The 18,327-nt window shown below is 45.4% G+C and overlaps 2 protein-coding genes across 2 annotated transcripts in view; one reads left to right on the top strand and one right to left on the bottom strand.

Annotated features, from left to right (window-relative positions):
- LOC133361289 (uncharacterized) overlaps positions 1-13,515 on the top strand; it is a 52,223-nt gene extending 38,708 nt beyond the window's left edge. Inside the window, exon 6 of the mRNA XM_061580225.1 lies at positions 11,641-13,515. Within this exon, the coding sequence (XP_061436209.1) occupies positions 11,641-11,777 (137 nt within the window). The 3' untranslated portion in view covers positions 11,778-13,515. The remainder of the gene's footprint in view (positions 1-11,640) is intronic.
- Positions 1-18,327, bottom strand: part of LOC133361317 (zinc finger protein 91-like) — a gene marked incomplete at its 3' end in the record, with an annotated part of 1,159,662 nt that overhangs the window by 392,228 nt on the left and 749,107 nt on the right. The gene's annotated exons all lie outside the window — the stretch shown is intronic.

Genomic DNA, 18,327 nt, shown 5'->3' with positions numbered 1-18,327 from the left:
CTTCATGGAGAAATTTGAGACGGACGCCATCCAGACTGCCACTCTACGCCCGACCTTATGGAAGAGGTACGTAGACGACACTTTTGTCATCTGGCCACATGGCCGGCCTGCTCTAGACCAATTTCTCGACCACATCAATTCCATACACCCAGCCATCAGATTCACCATGGAAGTCGAAAATGATGGCAAGCTACCCTTTTTGGATGTCCTAATCAAAAGGAGACCTGATGGTTCAATGAGCCACTCTGTCTACAGGAAAGCCACCCACACGGATGCTTATCTAAAACCGGATTCCCACCACCATCCATCCCAGAAGAATTCCCTCATCAAGACTCTATATCATAGAGCCCAATGCATCTCCGACCATGAACACATTTCCAGTGAACTCAAACGCGTACGCCAAGCTCTTAAGGCTAATGGTTACTCCGACTACACAATCCGCAAAGCCATCACTCCAACCATCAAGAAGGATCCTGTTGAGGAGCCTTTCAATACCATCACCTTACCCTACATTGCTGGGGTCACAAAAAAGATCTCCAAAATCCTGATTAAACACAAGATCCAGGTCCGATTCAACACAGTACATAAAATCCGTGATCTGGTCCCGTCTGTAAAAGATGTGGTTCCAGACATACAGTACCCTGGCGTCTACAAACTAAGTTGCCTCTGTGGTAGCAGTTACATTGGAGAAACCAAACGACATGTCTCGGACCGCATCCGTGAACATAAGGCAGACCTGAAACACGGTAGGACAAACACCTCAGCCGTGGCAGATCACTGTTACAATTCAGTGGGCTCACATGACATTGACTTCTCCAAGACAGAGGTTCTCTGCAAGCCATCTGGCTATCATGAGAGATTCGTTCATGAGGCGATCCACATATACAAACACAGAGACAATTTCAACCGAGAAGATGGATTCTGGCTTAGCAATCATTGGAAGGACGTAATAAACCATTTCGGATCTTAACTGATTGTGTTCACGTTAACGGTGACTTTCAGACCGCGTTCCACTCACTGGCATGGTGCAGTGTGCAGAGTAATGTATGGGGTCGTAATTGTACAGTAAACATATAGCAGTATGATACACATTAGGGTGGGTAGAATAATACATAGTGTTATATTAAAATGGATAAGGCAGCAACTGCAGCAGCAGCAGCAAGTGCAGCAGCAGCAGCAAGTGCAGCAGCAGCAGCAAGTGCAGCAGCAGCAGCAACTGCAGCAGCAGCAGCAGCAACTGCAGCAGCAGCAGAAACTGCAGCAGCAGCAGCAACTGCTGCAGCAGCAGTAACTGCAGCTCCCTTTGATGCTGTTAATCCTGCATAATGCACATGCATATGCAGTACTAATTACATTCCTGCATTTCCCATAAATATGCTAAATTCCTGTTGATATGCAAATTCCTTTGTCAATGCGCCCAGCTTATATATATGCTCCAAGCCCGTGTGCTGTTTCATTCAGACTCTGTCGCCTCGACGGACCTGGTTTTCACCTGAGGACGGCTGCTTGCGTTGTGGCCGAAACGTCGTGAGAATTGTTTTATTATGTTTTATTTTTATTATTTTATTACTTCCCTTCTACGTGACTTTACCGAAAGAACCAAGAAGATGAATCCCTGCAGTCACGAAAGCTTTAAATCGAAATTTAACCGCCTCTACGGGGAGGGTTTCCACATAACTTTGAGATCCTTCAACAAGCTCCGGGATAAGAAGGCTCAGCTAATCGAGTCTCTCACCTTTCTGAAGAGATGCCGCGACTCTAAGGTAATACCAAACGCATTTACACTAACATCTGCTGCTGTAACTTCTTCTAATGCGAAACGAATTCTGTCTAGAACTAGTTTAGCTCTTATCTCAGAGAAAATCAGACTTACGCGCACCGAACTAGATCAGTTAGACAAGACACTCTACAAATCACACTTATCTTTGAGTGTAACAATGTCCACATCGGATTGGGAACATGTGGAAAAAATGACTGCCTCTTCAGCTGCCGCTATGTCGACTAAATGTAAGGACAACTTGATTTCCAAATTCAACCGCCTCTCAAACAAGAAACCGGACCCACACATTGAAAAGCTAGATGTTAACAAAGTCGTAATTAATCGCAGTAACAGTCCTATTTCTGAAGGTTTGAAATCCGTTTTAGCTAAAGGACTAAACTTTGCAGTCACACCTAGACACATACCAGTTAATGATATAATTGCTCGAGTAGATGTAGCTCTCAAGGGCTTGAGTCACATCGCTGCAGACGTAGCAAGATCTGAAATCTCTGTAACCCTCAAAAACGCTAAGATGCCAGCTAGCAACATTAGCAAAGATGAGCGTTTTGAATTAGCTCAATTAAAAAAGAGGGATGACATTATAATTGGTTCTTTACCCTTCTATCTGGCAACAAAACTGACACCTTTTTACAAGGAGTCATGTTTGCATAGACCGCAATACCTGCAGTCATAATACAAACAAAAGAACATAACTCTGATAATGTGCACTGTCCTTGAAGTTGATTGGTCCACACCCGAGACAGCTTTCCTTAGAGCCTAGTCTCATATGGGTTGGACCAGATGACGCCAAAAGGCGCACAACTCAAGGACAATGCACCATCAGAGTATGAGAGCTCGGGGTAAGCATCTACACTATGGGGACCTCATTTGCCAGCAAAAATATGATAATTGGTTCTTTACCCTTCTATCTGGCAACAAAACTGACACCTTTTTACAAGGAGTCATGTTTGCATAGACCGCAATACCTGCAGTCATAATACAAACAAAAGAACATAACTCTGATAATGTGCACTGTCCTTGAAGTTGATTGGTCCACACCCGAGACAGCTTTCCTTAGAGCCTAGTCTCATATGGGTTGGACCAGATGACGCCAAAAGGCGCACAACTCAAGGACAATGCACCATCAGAGTATGAGAGCTCGGGGTAAGCATCTACACTATGGGGACCTCATTTGCCAGCAAAAATATGATAATTGGTTCTTTACCCTTCTATCTGGCAACAAGTAGGGATGACATTGTCATCCTCTCAGCCGACAAAGGCAATGCCACTGTCATCATGGACAAAATAGAATACAACAACAAAATTCAAGAACTACTCAACGATGGCAGCTATACAAAAATAAAAAGAGACCCCACCAACAGCCTCGTCTCCAAAACCAACAACATCATTTCTGCTTCAACCGCATTAATTGATCAGACCAAACAGTTCTCGTTGAAACCTTCTGCAGCCAGGCCACCAAGATTGTACGGCTTGCCAAAGATACATAAAGAAGATACACCTCTTCGTCCCATTGTCTCTACTATCAACTCCCCCACTTACAAACTGGCTCGTTTTTTGTCCGAAATCCTACGGCCTTTCACTGGAAAAACCACCTCTGCAGTACTAAACTCTACTGACCTGGTATCGACAATCAAGGGGATTGCCCTGTCCCCAGACGACCTGCTTGTCAGTTTTGATGTGGTTTCCTTGTTCACCAAGGTGCCTGTGCCTGACACCATCGCAATCATTGAAGACTTGGTTCATCAAGGACGGAATGCTGGGGTACCCCCCCTGGTGAGACACTGCTTAACCAATACATACTTCACCTGGAATGGAACCTTCTACAAGCAAATTGAGGGCACCCCAATGGGCTCCCCCCTATCTCCGGTTGTAGCCAACATCTTCATGGAGAAATTTGAGACGGACGCCATCCAGACTGCCACTCTACGCCCGACCTTATGGAAGAGGTACGTAGACGACACTTTTGTCATCTGGCCACATGGCCGGCCTGCTCTAGACCAATTTCTCGACCACATCAATTCCATACACCCAGCCATCAGATTCACCATGGAAGTCGAAAATGATGGCAAGCTACCCTTTTTGGATGTCCTAATCAAAAGGAGACCTGATGGTTCAATGAGCCACTCTGTCTACAGGAAAGCCACCCACACGGATGCTTATCTAAAACCGGATTCCCACCACCATCCATCCCAGAAGAATTCCCTCATCAAGACTCTATATCATAGAGCCCAATGCATCTCCGACCATGAACACATTTCCAGTGAACTCAAACACGTACGCCAAGCTCTTAAGGCTAATGGTTACTCCGACTACACAATCCGCAAAGCCATCACTCCAACCATCAAGAAGGATCCTGTTGAGGAGCCTTTCAAGACCATCACCTTACCCTACATTGCTGGGGTCACAAAAAAGATCTCCAAAATCCTGATTAAACACAAGATCCAGGTCCGATTCAACACAGTACATAAAATCCGTGATCTGGTCCCGTCTGTAAAAGATGTGGTTCCAGACATACAGTACCCTGGCGTCTACAAACTAAGTTGCCTCTGTGGTAGCAGTTACATTGGAGAAACCAAACGACATGTCTCGGACCGCATCCGTGAACATAAGGCAGACCTGAAACACGGTAGGACAAACACCTCAGCCGTGGCAGATCACTGTTACAATTCAGTGGGCTCACATGACATTGACTTCTCCAAGACAGAGGTTCTCTGCAAGCCATCTGGCTATCATGAGAGATTCGTTCATGAGGCGATCCACATATACAAACACAGAGACAATTTCAACCGAGAAGATGGATTCTGGCTTAGCAATCATTGGAAGGACGTAATAAACCATTTCGGATCTTAACTGATTGTGTTCACGTTAACGGTGACTTTCAGACCGCGTTCCACTCACTGGCATGGTGCAGTGTGCAGAGTAATGTATGGGGTCGTAATTGTACAGTAAACATATAGCAGTATGATACACATTAGGGTGGGTAGAATAATACATAGTGTTATATTAAAATGGATAAGGCAGCAACTGCAGCAGCAGCAGCAAGTGCAGCAGCAGCAGCAAGTGCAGCATCAGCAGCAAGTGCAGCAGCAGCAGCAACTGCAGCAGCAGCAGCAGCAACTGCAGCAGCAGCAGAAACTGCAGCAGCAGCAGCAACTGCTGCAGCAGCAGTAACTGCAGCTCCCTTTGATGCTGTTAATCCTGCATAATGCACATGCATATGCATTACTAATTACATTCCTGCATTTCCCATAAATATGCTAAATTCCTGTTGATATGCAAATTCCTTTGTCAATGCGCCCAGCTTATATATATGCTCCAAGCCCGTGTGCTGTTTCATTCAGACTCTGTCGCCTCGACGGACCTGGTTTTCACCTGAGGACGGCTGCTTGCGTTGTGGCCGAAACGTCGTGAGAATTGTTTTATTATGTTTTATTTTTATTATTTTATTACTTCCCTTCTACGTGACTTTACCGAAAGAACCAAGAAGATGAATCCCTGCAGTCACGAAAGCTTTAAATCGAAATTTAACCGCCTCTACGGGGAGGGTTTCCACATAACTTTGAGATCCTTCAACAAGCTCCGGGATAAGAAGGCTCAGCTAATCGAGTCTCTCACCTTTCTGAAGAGATGCCGCGACTCTAAGGTAATACCAAACGCATTTACACTAACATCTGCTGCTGTAACTTCTTCTAATGCGAAACGAATTCTGTCTAGAACTAGTTTAGCTCTTATCTCAGAGAAAATCAGACTTACGCGCACCGAACTAGATCAGTTAGACAAGACACTCTACAAATCACACTTATCTTTGAGTGTAACAATGTCCACATCGGATTGGGAACATGTGGAAAAAATGACTGCCTCTTCAGCTGCCGCTATGTCGACTAAATGTAAGGACAACTTGATTTCCAAATTCAACCGCCTCTCAAACAAGAAACCGGACCCACACATTGAAAAGCTAGATGTTAACAAAGTCGTAATTAATCGCAGTAACAGTCCTATTTCTGAAGGTTTGAAATCCGTTTTAGCTAAAGGACTAAACTTTGCAGTCACACCTAGACACATACCAGTTAATGATATAATTGCTCGAGTAGATGTAGCTCTCAAGGGCTTGAGTCACATCGCTGCAGACGTAGCAAGATCTGAAATCTCTGTAACCCTCAAAAACGCTAAGATGCCAGCTAGCAACATTAGCAAAGATGAGCGTTTTGAATTAGCTCAATTAAAAAAGAGGGATGACATTGTCATCCTCTCAGCCGACAAAGGCAATGCCACTGTCATCATGGACAAAATAGAATACAACAACAAAATTCAAGAACTACTCAACGATGGCAGCTATACAAAAATAAAAAGAGACCCCACCAACAGCCTCGTCTCCAAAACCAACAACATCATTTCTGCTTCAACCGCATTAATTGATCAGACCAAACAGTTCTCGTTGAAACCTTCTGCAGCCAGGCCACCAAGATTGTACGGCTTGCCAAAGATACATAAAGAAGATACACCTCTTCGTCCCATTGTCTCTACTATCAACTCCCCCACTTACAAACTGGCTCGTTTTTTGTCCGAAATCCTACGGCCTTTCACTGGAAAAACCACCTCTGCAGTACTAAACTCTACTGACCTGGTATCGACAATCAAGGGGATTGCCCTGTCCCCAGACGACCTGCTTGTCAGTTTTGATGTGGTTTCCTTGTTCACCAAGGTGCCTGTGCCTGACACCATCGCAATCATTGAAGACTTGGTTCATCAAGGACGGAATGCTGGGGTACCCCCACTGGTGAGACACTGCTTAACCAATACATACTTCACCTGGGATGGAACCTTCTACAAGCAAATTGAGGGCACCCCAATGGGCTCCCCCCTATCTCCGGTTGTAGCCAACATCTTCATGGAGAAATTTGAGACGGACGCCATCCAGACTGCCACTCTACGCCCGACCTTATGGAAGAGGTACGTAGACGACACTTTTGTCATCTGGCCACATGGCCGGCCTGCTCTAGACCAATTTCTCGACCACATCAATTCCATACACCCAGCCATCAGATTCACCATGGAAGTCGAAAATGATGGCAAGCTACCCTTTTTGGATGTCCTAATCAAAAGGAGACCTGATGGTTCAATGAGCCACTCTGTCTACAGGAAAGCCACCCACACGGATGCTTATCTAAAACCGGATTCCCACCACCATCCATCCCAGAAGAATTCCCTCATCAAGACTCTATATCATAGAGCCCAATGCATCTCCGACCATGAACACATTTCCAGTGAACTCAAACACGTACGCCAAGCTCTTAAGGCTAATGGTTACTCCGACTACACAATCCGCAAAGCCATCACTCCAACCATCAAGAAGGATCCTGTTGAGGAGCCTTTCAAGACCATCACCTTACCCTACATTGCTGGGGTCACAAAAAAGATCTCCAAAATCCTGATTAAACACAAGATCCAGGTCCGATTCAACACAGTACATAAAATCCGTGATCTGGTCCCGTCTGTAAAAGATGTGGTTCCAGACATACAGTACCCTGGCGTCTACAAACTAAGTTTCCTCTGTGGTAGCAGTTACATTGGAGAAACCAAACGACATGTCTCGGACCGCATCCGTGAACATAAGGCAGACCTGAAACACGGTAGGACAAACACCTCAGCCGTGGCAGATCACTGTTACAATTCAGTGGGCTCACATGACATTGACTTCTCCAAGACAGAGGTTCTCTGCAAGCCATCTGGCTATCATGAGAGATTCGTTCATGAGGCGATCCACATATACAAACACAAAGACAATTTCAACCGAGAAGATGGATTCTGGCTTAGCAATCATTGGAAGGACGTAATAAACCATTTCGGATCTTAACTGATTGTGTTCACGTTAACGGTGACTTTCAGACCGCGTTCCACTCACTGGCATGGTGCAGTGTGCAGAGTAATGTATGGGGTCGTAATTGTACAGTAAACATATAGCAGTATGATACACATTAGGGTGGGTAGAATAATACATAGTGTTATATTAAAATGGATAAGGCAGCAACTGCAGCAGCAGCAGCAAGTGCAGCAGCAGCAGCAAGTGCAGCAGCAGCAGCAAGTGCAGCAGCAGCAGCAAGTGCAGCAGCAGCAGCAACTGCAGCAGCAGCAGCAGCAACTGCAGCAGCAGCAGAAACTGCAGCAGCAGCAGCAGAAACTGCAGCAGCAGCAGCAACTGCTGCAGCAGCAGTAACTGCAGCTCCCTTTGATGCTGTTAATCCTGCATAATGCACATGCATATGCATTACTAATTACATTCCTGCATTTCCCATAAATATGCTAAATTCCTGTTGATATGCAAATTCCTTTGTCAATGCGCCCAGCTTATATATATGCTCCAAGCCCGTGTGCTGTTTCATTCAGACTCTGTCGCCTCGACGGACCTGGTTTTCACCTGAGGACGGCTGCTTGCGTTGTGGCCGAAACGTCGTGAGAATTGTTTTATTATCTTTTATTTTTATTATTTTATTACTTCCCTTCTACGTGACTTTACCGAAAGAACCAAGAAGAGGTAAAAAACCGCTAGAATTTGCTTCAAAACATGAGATGCTCATATATTAGACGAATACATGCAGAAATACTGCAGAAAATGGACATGCAGGGCACCAGATAGAAAACATAGGAATGTGATCGATCTGGTAATGATCGATAGACGCTGGAAAACATCAGTTCGACTATACAGAACATTCCAAGGAGCTGATGTGTCTTTGGACCACAGCTTGGTACTATGCAACTTACGACTAAAAATAAAAAGGTATATCTAGAATGCAATATGATACGAAGAGGAACACAGAGTCACTCGAACTAGGAGATAAGGAGGAAATATGAAGAAGAAAGATCGAGTAGAATCAGGGGGCAGAAATAGAACACCTTAGCATAGACACCAAGGCATTATCACTAATGAAGATAGTGGAGAAAGCTGTAGAAGCATGAATACCCTTAGTAGTAAAACCCCAAAAAATGTAAATAGCACAAGAATCGAGCAAAAATAAGGCTAAAGATAAAGGAATAGCAGGAGATGGTGACGAAGTACAAAAAGCTATGCAATGAAGGACATTAGCAATGAAGGGTGAGCAGGAAGGGTGGGAAAAGCAATGTAGCGTCTTATAATACTACGCTGGAAAATACAAGACCAGAGAGGTCTACAAACTCGTCAAGAGCACAAATAGGAAGTGGTAACCACAGCAAACAGCGATAAAAGATGGTAAGATCTTGATGGACAAAAAAAAATACATGGACTAAGTATTGCAGCGATTTGTATAGAGAATAGAATTGGTGGATGAACTAGAAATTATAGCCCTACCACCAGGAGATGAAGAAAACGATAAATTATCGTATGACGAAATTGAAAATTCAATAAAACATCTGAAGAAGAACAAAAGTCTCAGAGTGGGCATGTGCGGAAAAATGATAAAAGCTGGAGGGGAAGGATTTGTAAAACAAATCCACGAGCTATGCAAGCAAGTATGGAGAGAAGAAAAAATACCAGAGGAGTAGACAAAATCCATATTTGTGATGATACCCAACAAAGGAAATCTCACCGATGGTAAAAATTACAGAACCATCGCACTAATAAGCCACATGAGGAAAGTATTCTTGATAATACTATTAAATAGATTCAAAGCACAGGCTGAGGAATGTTTGGTGGATGAACAGCCAGAGTTTAGGAAATATAGGAAGAGTACATAAGGCTCATATCAGAAAAAGACTAGGCTGGTTTACAGCTGTTTCATAGATTTCTAGACAGCATTAGATTCCAGCAAGCAAGATATAACATGGTCAACGTTAAGATCATCCAGAGTACGGAAAAGTCTGACAGATTCTGCAGGATATAGGTGAAAGGTCAAAGTCGTCATTAAAAGTTGTACAGGAAGAATTAAAATAGGTATGAAACAAGGAAATTCACTGTCACCAAACAACGTTGTCCCGTACTCGAAAAGAGTTATTGTAAGGAATATCTGTGCAAGGACTAATAAAAAATATACCTGAGATTCGTGGATGACATGGAAGAAAGCTGAATTGTACTGCAGGAAAGTGTTCATATGCAAAGTTAAGATAAAATACAAGACTGAGGAATAACGTGAAAAAGACAGGCGATGATGTTCGGAAGGAAGGAAATTGAGAATGAAGAAATAATAGAAAGCAGCATGATTATGAATGTCAAGGAATTTGAATTTTAGAGAAGTCTACTGACATAGGACAACCACTGCATGAAAGACAAGAGCGATGATCGCAAAGGCTAAATGAGTAATTGCAGGATGCAAAAACATCTGGAGAAGAAAATCTGCTACAAGAAAAACCTGATCATCTTAAGAACACACGAGGTCAGTACAGCCTTGTATGTCTGCAAGACATGAACATTGAAAAAGACTGACCGAGAAAAGATATTGGCATTCGAAATGTACTATGGAAGGATACTGCATCTAAAGTACATCTACAGTGACCAACGTAGACAAAAGAAAAATGTTGTTCATAGAAGACCTGATGCAGGCAATGATGAGAAGGAAACTGTCACTTTTTGGACACATATGTAAGATGGACAATAACAGGAACATTTAAAGTGTGCTCAGAAGAATGGAAGTAACCTGAAAAAGAAGAAGAGCGAATAGAGAATGTAATGACGTCATAAAATATTCGTGCCAGAAAGATGTGCCACTACCTGAGCATATTGGCACAAGACAGAAGAAAGTGGAAACACATGACGAAATGTGAAGTAGAAACCGAAAGACTATCTGCCCATGGACGGTGATGGTGGTGAAGGTTATATTTATTAGTAATTGATCTCACACGGAGCGTATGAACTCGATAATTCACACTGATACAGATTGCTTTTGATGTGATGGATAATAGCTTAACCATTCCAAACCTCTTTTCCACTGTACAACTGAGCCAAACTGGGGCCATGCTGAGCCAGCCTGGAACAGCTCAGGAGGCACCAGGTCTTTTCAACTGCAGAATCTGAGCCGTGTTACCAACATCATATGCAAATGTAATGCGAGCGTAAATGGGCAGGCCGGATGTGACGAGCCGAGAGGGAGGAGTCAGGGTCACGTGGGGGAGAGGTTATAGGATGGGGACAGGAAGACATCTGGAGCAGTCGAGGGAGTGAAGAGGGAGACCACGTTGGGTGGTCGCCTTGCCCTCAGCTTGGAGGCTGATGGGGCTCACCAGACGGCGCCAGCCAGCAGGGTGAGGAGAGAGCAGAGTGCGCGGGGCGCACAGGGTGTGCGAGGTTGCTCGGAGCAGCAGAGTAGCTGCAGAGCTAGCGGAGGGCTAGCACAGGGCGTGCGAGGTTGCACAGAGCAGCAGAGTAGCCGCAGAGCTAGCGGAGGACTAGCAGGGGGTGCGAGGTTGCACAGGCAGCAGAGTAGCTGCAGAGCGGAGCAGCAGGGTAGCTGCAGAGTACGCAGGGCGCAAGGAGAGACGACGCTGGACCGAGGAGGAGGCCAGTGGGGTGAGCGGAAGACGAACACAAATAAAGGACCAACGGAGATCAACATCGTGTGACGGAGTCCTTTATTACACAAATAATGGGTTGCCACTAATCTCAATGACCTGGTAAAGCTGTTTGACTTAAACTGACTCGTGTCATATGCAAGGAATATATCAATAACTTGCCAGTGGCCATGCGTGCCAGATTCGGACCTTTTTAGGCCAGTGTAAGCATGGTTTGATATCAGCTCGGTACAGGAAATAGCCAGAGGACAAACACTCATAATTGGAGGGCCCTACACTGAATGGCTCAGATGTCTGAGTCGGAAGGTGGTAACAGTGTAGTTGTTGGTGGGTTCCACAAGTGACCTCTGATCCTGATCCTTGATCCTCTCCTCCCTATGCAGGACTTTCAGGCTGCATCGTGTCTGCTCTGGCCTTGCTCTGTGTTTCTTTGTTCATCCTTGGTGCCTCCATCCTGAGTACACTGCGGTTTTTACGGCAGCAGCCGAATAAAGTGAAGGCCCAGGATTGTGTCGAGTGAACGGGACAGCAACAAAGAGACACCAAGGAGTATCGACACTCGGCTGTTAGAGACCACTGACGCAATTCAAGAAAGATGAATCTGACATCATATCACCTTTAGGAAACATGATGGCCACGTTCGTTCAAAAAATTGCCGAGTTAAACTCAGAATAAATGCATTGCAAATGTTCCCTTCTATTTTAATGAATCAGTCTACGACGGATGCTGTGCTTAATCTCCACTGACTTGCAAAACTGCACCGTGTTCGATCGCCCACCACATGTCGCTTACATTGATTTGAAGGCAGCCTTTGACTCTGAACCATTCACACTGTAGTCCTCCAACATTTACCAAACAATGCAAGAAAATTTATACAATGATTCATGGCAGAAAACAAAAGTCTAGAACCTGGGCTCTGGACCTCCAGAAGCACCCTGTATAATGAACGGCAATGCTGCCAAAGCAGTGGAAGAATGTATCTACCTATCATCCGCACACTGACCGGCAATGGACAATGTAAACCTGATTTCATGCGCCGGATCGGACTGGCCTTAAGAATAATGAATGGTCTGAACCGCATCTTGTCCCAGAAACGTTTAAATCTGGGCAACAAATAGAGAGTTTACTAGTACTGTTTTTGTCAGTTTTGTTGTATGGTGCCGAGCCCTGGACAATGCTTCAAGCTGATTGGATCAGCTGCAGTCATTCCACATGCAATTTCAAAGACACTTTCTTGGCATCCGATGGTTCCACTTCGTCAGAAATGTCACCATTGTGTCTGCGACCGGTCTTTTAATGGCCTCAATCTATGCTCATCGCCTGACACAAGCGCCATGGTGATGTCACCGCCACTTAGTGGCGAATGGCGGTTGTTGTTAGTGATTGAGATCTTAATTCGAGGATGATGGTTGTCACTTTTTGGACGCTTCGCCCGTCTTGATGCGCACTCGAGCAAATTGTGGACTTCAGTTGGTGGTTGACGTTCGAAGTGGACTGCGACCCTCAAAGGAATGGCATCGCCCCTGTGATAAGTGAATCAAACAAATCACGCGCGACACTGGTATTGGCAGCAAGAGCACTTAATGAAAATGCCGTCGCAAGAGGTCACACGTTTTGGTGTGATGGTGCTTCTCTGACTATGCGTGATGAATGCATGGATTTAAATCATTCCTTCTACGGGAAGTTAAATGTCCGAGCCTGTCAGAGCTCTATTGAGGGATCCTCTGAAGAAAAGACTGAACCCATAAATAAATAACAAAACGCATATTGGATTCAATTTCAGAATTAAACATCTACTTTTGATACTCTTTATCATTATATCATCTCCTCACAGATGGTTGCCCAGTGACCTTAATCACTTTTATCCACTGAATCTAAATACTGCGCAAAAAGCCAACTACCATCTGAACAGTTTGTAGATTACAACGTTTTACCAGGACAGTCCATAATTCAGCTGTTATTATTGAAATGACCTTCGAGTTCTATGGCAAGTCCAGCAAGGCGTGATCTCTGTGGCAATTATAACCAACATAGCGCCAAATGATCGTAAACTGTCTCATGCACATTATTCACAAATGGTGCGGGTAGAAAGTAATACAAATTGTAAACATAGAGCAAAAAAAAATGTATGAACATGATTAAAATGCTTAGTACGGTTGGCTACATACGATTTGAAAGAAGTTCAACATGCAAAATGTCCGTAATATAAAAATAAACAGTTGTCACCTGGGTTTTATATTCAGTCTATGAAATGCTATCCTGCTACAGGCTTGTATATCCATGAACAGTCATAATCAATCATTCGAATTTTATAGTATGCTCATTGGTCTATATATACCTGCGTAATGTTTGCCAAAATATATAGTCATGGTTAATATCTTTTTTAATTTGTATTGGTTATTCCTGTGAGATCATGACACCTATTTAGGAATCCAGGTCAGGAGACAGTTATTTCGATTTCCTGACTCTTGTCCTGATGACGTTTAAACTGTTGTAAATTACCACGTTTTGTTGGGAGAATTTTTCTTCAACTTACAAGTGAGCTCAAAGCATAATAATTGGTGCATTAAACGTTCATGCACGTGACACAATTTCATTTGTTTAGCTGTGTCAGATGGTGGACGGTCCTAACGATTGTGCAGATTATTGCGTGGCTTACGCCAATCAACCATTTTGCACCATATTGGCTGTGAGTAGCTACGTGTTATGTATGCATATTGTCACGACTTCTGGAGAATAAAACGAGTAAAAAGAAAGCTCCTTCCTTATTCAATGATGCATATTATTTTCATGGCAGCATCCCCATGTGGTGAGATTTCATCATGTGTCTGAAATAATACAGCATCTGGCTCTCGTATGCTTTTTGGGTTGAACTGACTGTTGCTGGATATGATGTGTAATGTTTCACTCATTTTCTGCAGAAGCTCCGAGCACTTGGAGAGTAACGCGAACATCATGCCCGACAAAACACTGTACAGCCCTAAAAACACATCACCCATATCGACAGCACAGTCGCGAAAACCTACGCAGTCATATATAATTTATTTTTTATTTGAGTATTCCTTCTTCCAGTTTTGTTCTTGAATGACAAGATTCATCATTTGCACAGTTATGGATGTAAATACTTTCGACCATTACCTTTTTTGATGACGGTTGCTGAGCATTGGCCCTAAACGCCAGGCAGCCTGCAATTAACAACACTATTAAAGGTGCAATGGTTATCAAGTTTATTGAAATAAGAAAGGTTATTGTATAAACTTTGGAAAGGGTCAATAGGATGGCATTCCAAATTCGAGCAGTGTGTGGGAAGACGCAGAGAGCGAGATAAGAGTCGTGAACCGGCAGCGTGAGTGGAACAGATTAGTGCTGTTTTCACAGGGTTCGTTAAATTTGTGATTCAAGCATGGAGCTGGTCAGAGATAGTCACAATGGTCAATCTTTTCAGAAAAAAAAGTTATCTACTTGAAAATCCAAGTTGGCAGCCATTTTTCAAGATGGCAAACAATAATAAATTTTTTGCGTAAAAGACATTGTGACCGAGTTGTCCAGTATTGGATGATTTAAGAGTCGATTTTTATGTTCACGAGCATGCAATAACATAATTCACAATTTTCACAACTCATCAGATAGGTTGTATGCATAATTTTTTGGACAACGTGATGATGTGCAAACAAGTGAATACCAATGTCTTTAAAAAAAAAAGATATATTAAATGTGATATTGCCTATTTGTGGATTCAGTGCGTTCTGAGCGTTAAAAAACACCGCATTTGAATATTCTTAAACATCATGGAATTAAACGTTAATTTGATAATAGGATGTACTGTTATATGACATTACAGCTTAGGGTCAAAAGGTTTCATATGACTATGTTACATGTCCTCATTAACAATTACTGTCATGATACACGGTCTGGATTAAGCATGTGAAACTGAATAATAATGAAATTATGGAAGCTCAGGTTGAAGGGTTGAACTTAAGGATCATTCACGACCACAATAGGTATTTTTAGATCTATATTACAATTTTAAATTTACGCGACCAACATAATGTATTCAGAGGGTACAACCAAAGCACCGTCTGGCCGTTTTTGTCTATCCAGTGGCTATCATTGTGTAATAACCTTCCAGGAGACGGCTTCGGAATCAGTCCTTTTTATTTCCACTCCACCATACACTTTCCTTACTCACTCTCTGTTGCTGGCAGACAACGGAGAGAGAGGACAGACTCCGCACGAAGTCCCCTCCGCGCACGTGGCAACCCGAGGCCCCGTCCGCACGTGACCCTGCTTCTGTTATTTTCAGTCTGCTCGCGATCGTTCCCTCGCGCTCGCTCTTAAGACCTTAGTCACGTGGTTCCCCCAGCCAATCATGTATGGACAGCTCTGACCATTCTCGATGGTTCCCTGTCAATCCCGGGACCACGCCCCTCATCCGGCTCCCCATTAGCTGGGGCCCCGAATGGCTAGGCCAATCACTTCAGATGACCTGTCGTGATGACGCATGGGCCATGGTCCCAATCTCAACCCTTATTGGCTACGAGCAGGACCGGCAAGCCGATCCCCACGTGAACCCTCTATGGCTGTTATTACATCACCCCCCCCCCCCCCCCCGGTGAAAAAAATTGAGCCGTCTCGGCTGGGAAAGGGGTGAAGAACCAATTCCGTAACATCTTATTAGGGCACCAAGGTGCGTTTAACAATCAGAGGGTGTACAGGCGTTCCCGCGCCTAACAACATATAAAACAGTCACCCATAACAATTTTAAGAAAATCACAACATACATTAGGGCGCCCCTGCAGCGCGGTAACGACAGGAACTAAGCAAACGATCAAACGTTAGCGAAACGGAAGAGACTTCGACCGCGTACGCGACGCGGGACCCTCTCCGCTCCCAGCGCAAGGTCGCTTTGCTTCCGGACGAATAGGAGGTGGCAGGCTTGAAGGAGAAGTCGGTTGTTGGTGCACGGTCACGTCCAGGGCGGGCCCCGTTCGAGGGGGGCAGCAGGGGCTTCCTCAGCCCTCAGAACCTGTTCATCTGCAGGAGGCACAACACAGTCTTCCTTGGGATCAACGGGCGTGTCAAGCGGCGCGGTCGGCTCGGCAGAACCCGGCAGGTCAGCTATTGGGGATGAAGGACTGACACGCGCGTCAACATAGGGTTTTAGTCGTGAGGAATGAACATACCAACGACGTTTGCCGTATTGAACGAGGATACTCTGCAAGTTCCGAACATCCACGAGCGTCACAGGCCCCCGCCATGGCCTGTGCAGTTTAGGGGATGTGCCCGCCGGTACCTGGGGGCAGTGGAGCCACGCCAGGTCTCCCACTGACCAAGGCATGCGAGAATGCGATCGACGCGCGTACCGTTCGTTCCTCGCCTGAACACGGGCCGTCGCACACCGGGCAGCCTCTCGCGCCTCCGTTACTCGTTCAAGCGAGTCACGCACGTGGTCAGGCAGGGAGCGGGACGGTTGTTTACTCGGCGTACCCAGTTGCACATCGATGGGTGGGACATTTTCATGGCCATACATCAAAAAAAACGGTGAGTATCCCGTGGACGTGTGCGGAACCATGCGGTATGCCGCCAAGACGCCTGGTATGTGCAAGTCCCAATCGGTTTGCTTTTCACTGACCGTGTGACAAAGCATAGCGGAAAGGGTACGGTTGAATCGTTCCACCATACCATCTGTTTGTGGATGGTATGGGGAGGTGCGAACTTTCTTTGTACCTAACGCATCACAAACTTCCCTGAGCAATTTCGAGGAGAAATTTCGGCCCTGATCTGTGAGCAGCCTTTCAGGTGTTCCCTTATCCATGACGTACCCGTTCAAGAAAGCGTCGGTGATAGACGCTGCCGTTTGGTCGGGCAGAGGCCAGGCCATCGGCCATCGAGAAAAATATTCCACCCCGACCAGAAGGTATTTATTGCCCCTAGCCGACGGGGGAAACGGCCCCAGAATGTCGAGAGCCACCAATTCGTTGATACGGGACACTTCAATGGAACGCAACGGTGGAACATAGTGGTTCCGAGGCGGCTTCCTTTTCGCACAGTCATGGCAGGAGCGGACGAAATCGTTGATGTCCGCCGTCATACCGGCCCAGAAAAAATCCTTTTGCATTGCGGCAACAGTCTTTTGGATGCCGAGATGCATCAACTTATCAGCGTGCAGAGCACGGAGCAGGTCGTAGCAAAGCGAAGTAGGTACCACCAAGCGTGGTCGGTCAGACACCCCGTCGGTACACATTAGCAATCCCGACTTACCCCGGAACATCTGCCACTTCCAGCCCGCCAATTGCGATTTCTATTTTCCAATCAATTTACGTAGGGGAGACAGCGAGGCATTGGCCTCCTGCTCGCGCAACCAGACTGCGTGCGGCAGCCGTAAGGTATCATCGGTGTCCACCGACACCTGCTGGTCGTCCTCTTTCGCTTTCGCCCCTGCGTCGTCCTCATTCGCTATTGCCCCCATAACTGGGCAGGGCGACGTAGGCGGTGCGGCGCAGCGGTGCGTGCCCTTCAGGCAAGTGCACGGAGGAACGGGCGGCAGCCTTGAGAGCGCATCAGCGTTCGCATGATGGGCCCCCTTTCGGTATGTTATATCGAAGGAAAATTCCTGTAACGATTCCAACCACCGGGCCAATTGGCCTGACGGCTGATCCAATTTGAGGGAATATTGCAACGCCGCGTGATCAGTGCGGACCAGGAATTTCCATCCATACAGGTACGGTCGGTATAATCGAATAAAATGGACAATGGCCAAAAGTTCCCGCCTTGTCACGCAATATCGCGTTTCTGCAGGGGACAGAACCCTGCTGCCATACGCCACCACCCTCTCAACACCGTCCTTACGTTGCGACAAAACGGCACCAATGCCGATATCACTAGCGTCCGTATCAAGGATGAACGGCTGTGAAAAATCTGGGTAATCTAACGTAGGCGCCGTGGCGAGGTGGTCCCGAAGTGCCATGAAGGAACTTTCTTCCTCCGTCCCCCATTTAAACCTCTGATTTTTGCCAGTCAGAACGTGTAATGGTTTAGCCAACGTCGCAAAGTTCTTAACGAAGCGGCGA

Source organism: Lethenteron reissneri, chromosome 72 (genome assembly GCF_015708825.2).
Source record: "Lethenteron reissneri isolate LAM-NWPU_2019-01 chromosome 72, ASM1570882v1, whole genome shotgun sequence".
In the NCBI taxonomy this organism is placed as follows: domain Eukaryota; kingdom Metazoa; phylum Chordata; class Hyperoartia; order Petromyzontiformes; family Petromyzontidae; genus Lethenteron; species Lethenteron reissneri.
The sequence above is the reverse complement of the archived record's forward strand: the minus strand, read 5'-3'. Positions and strand labels throughout refer to the sequence as shown.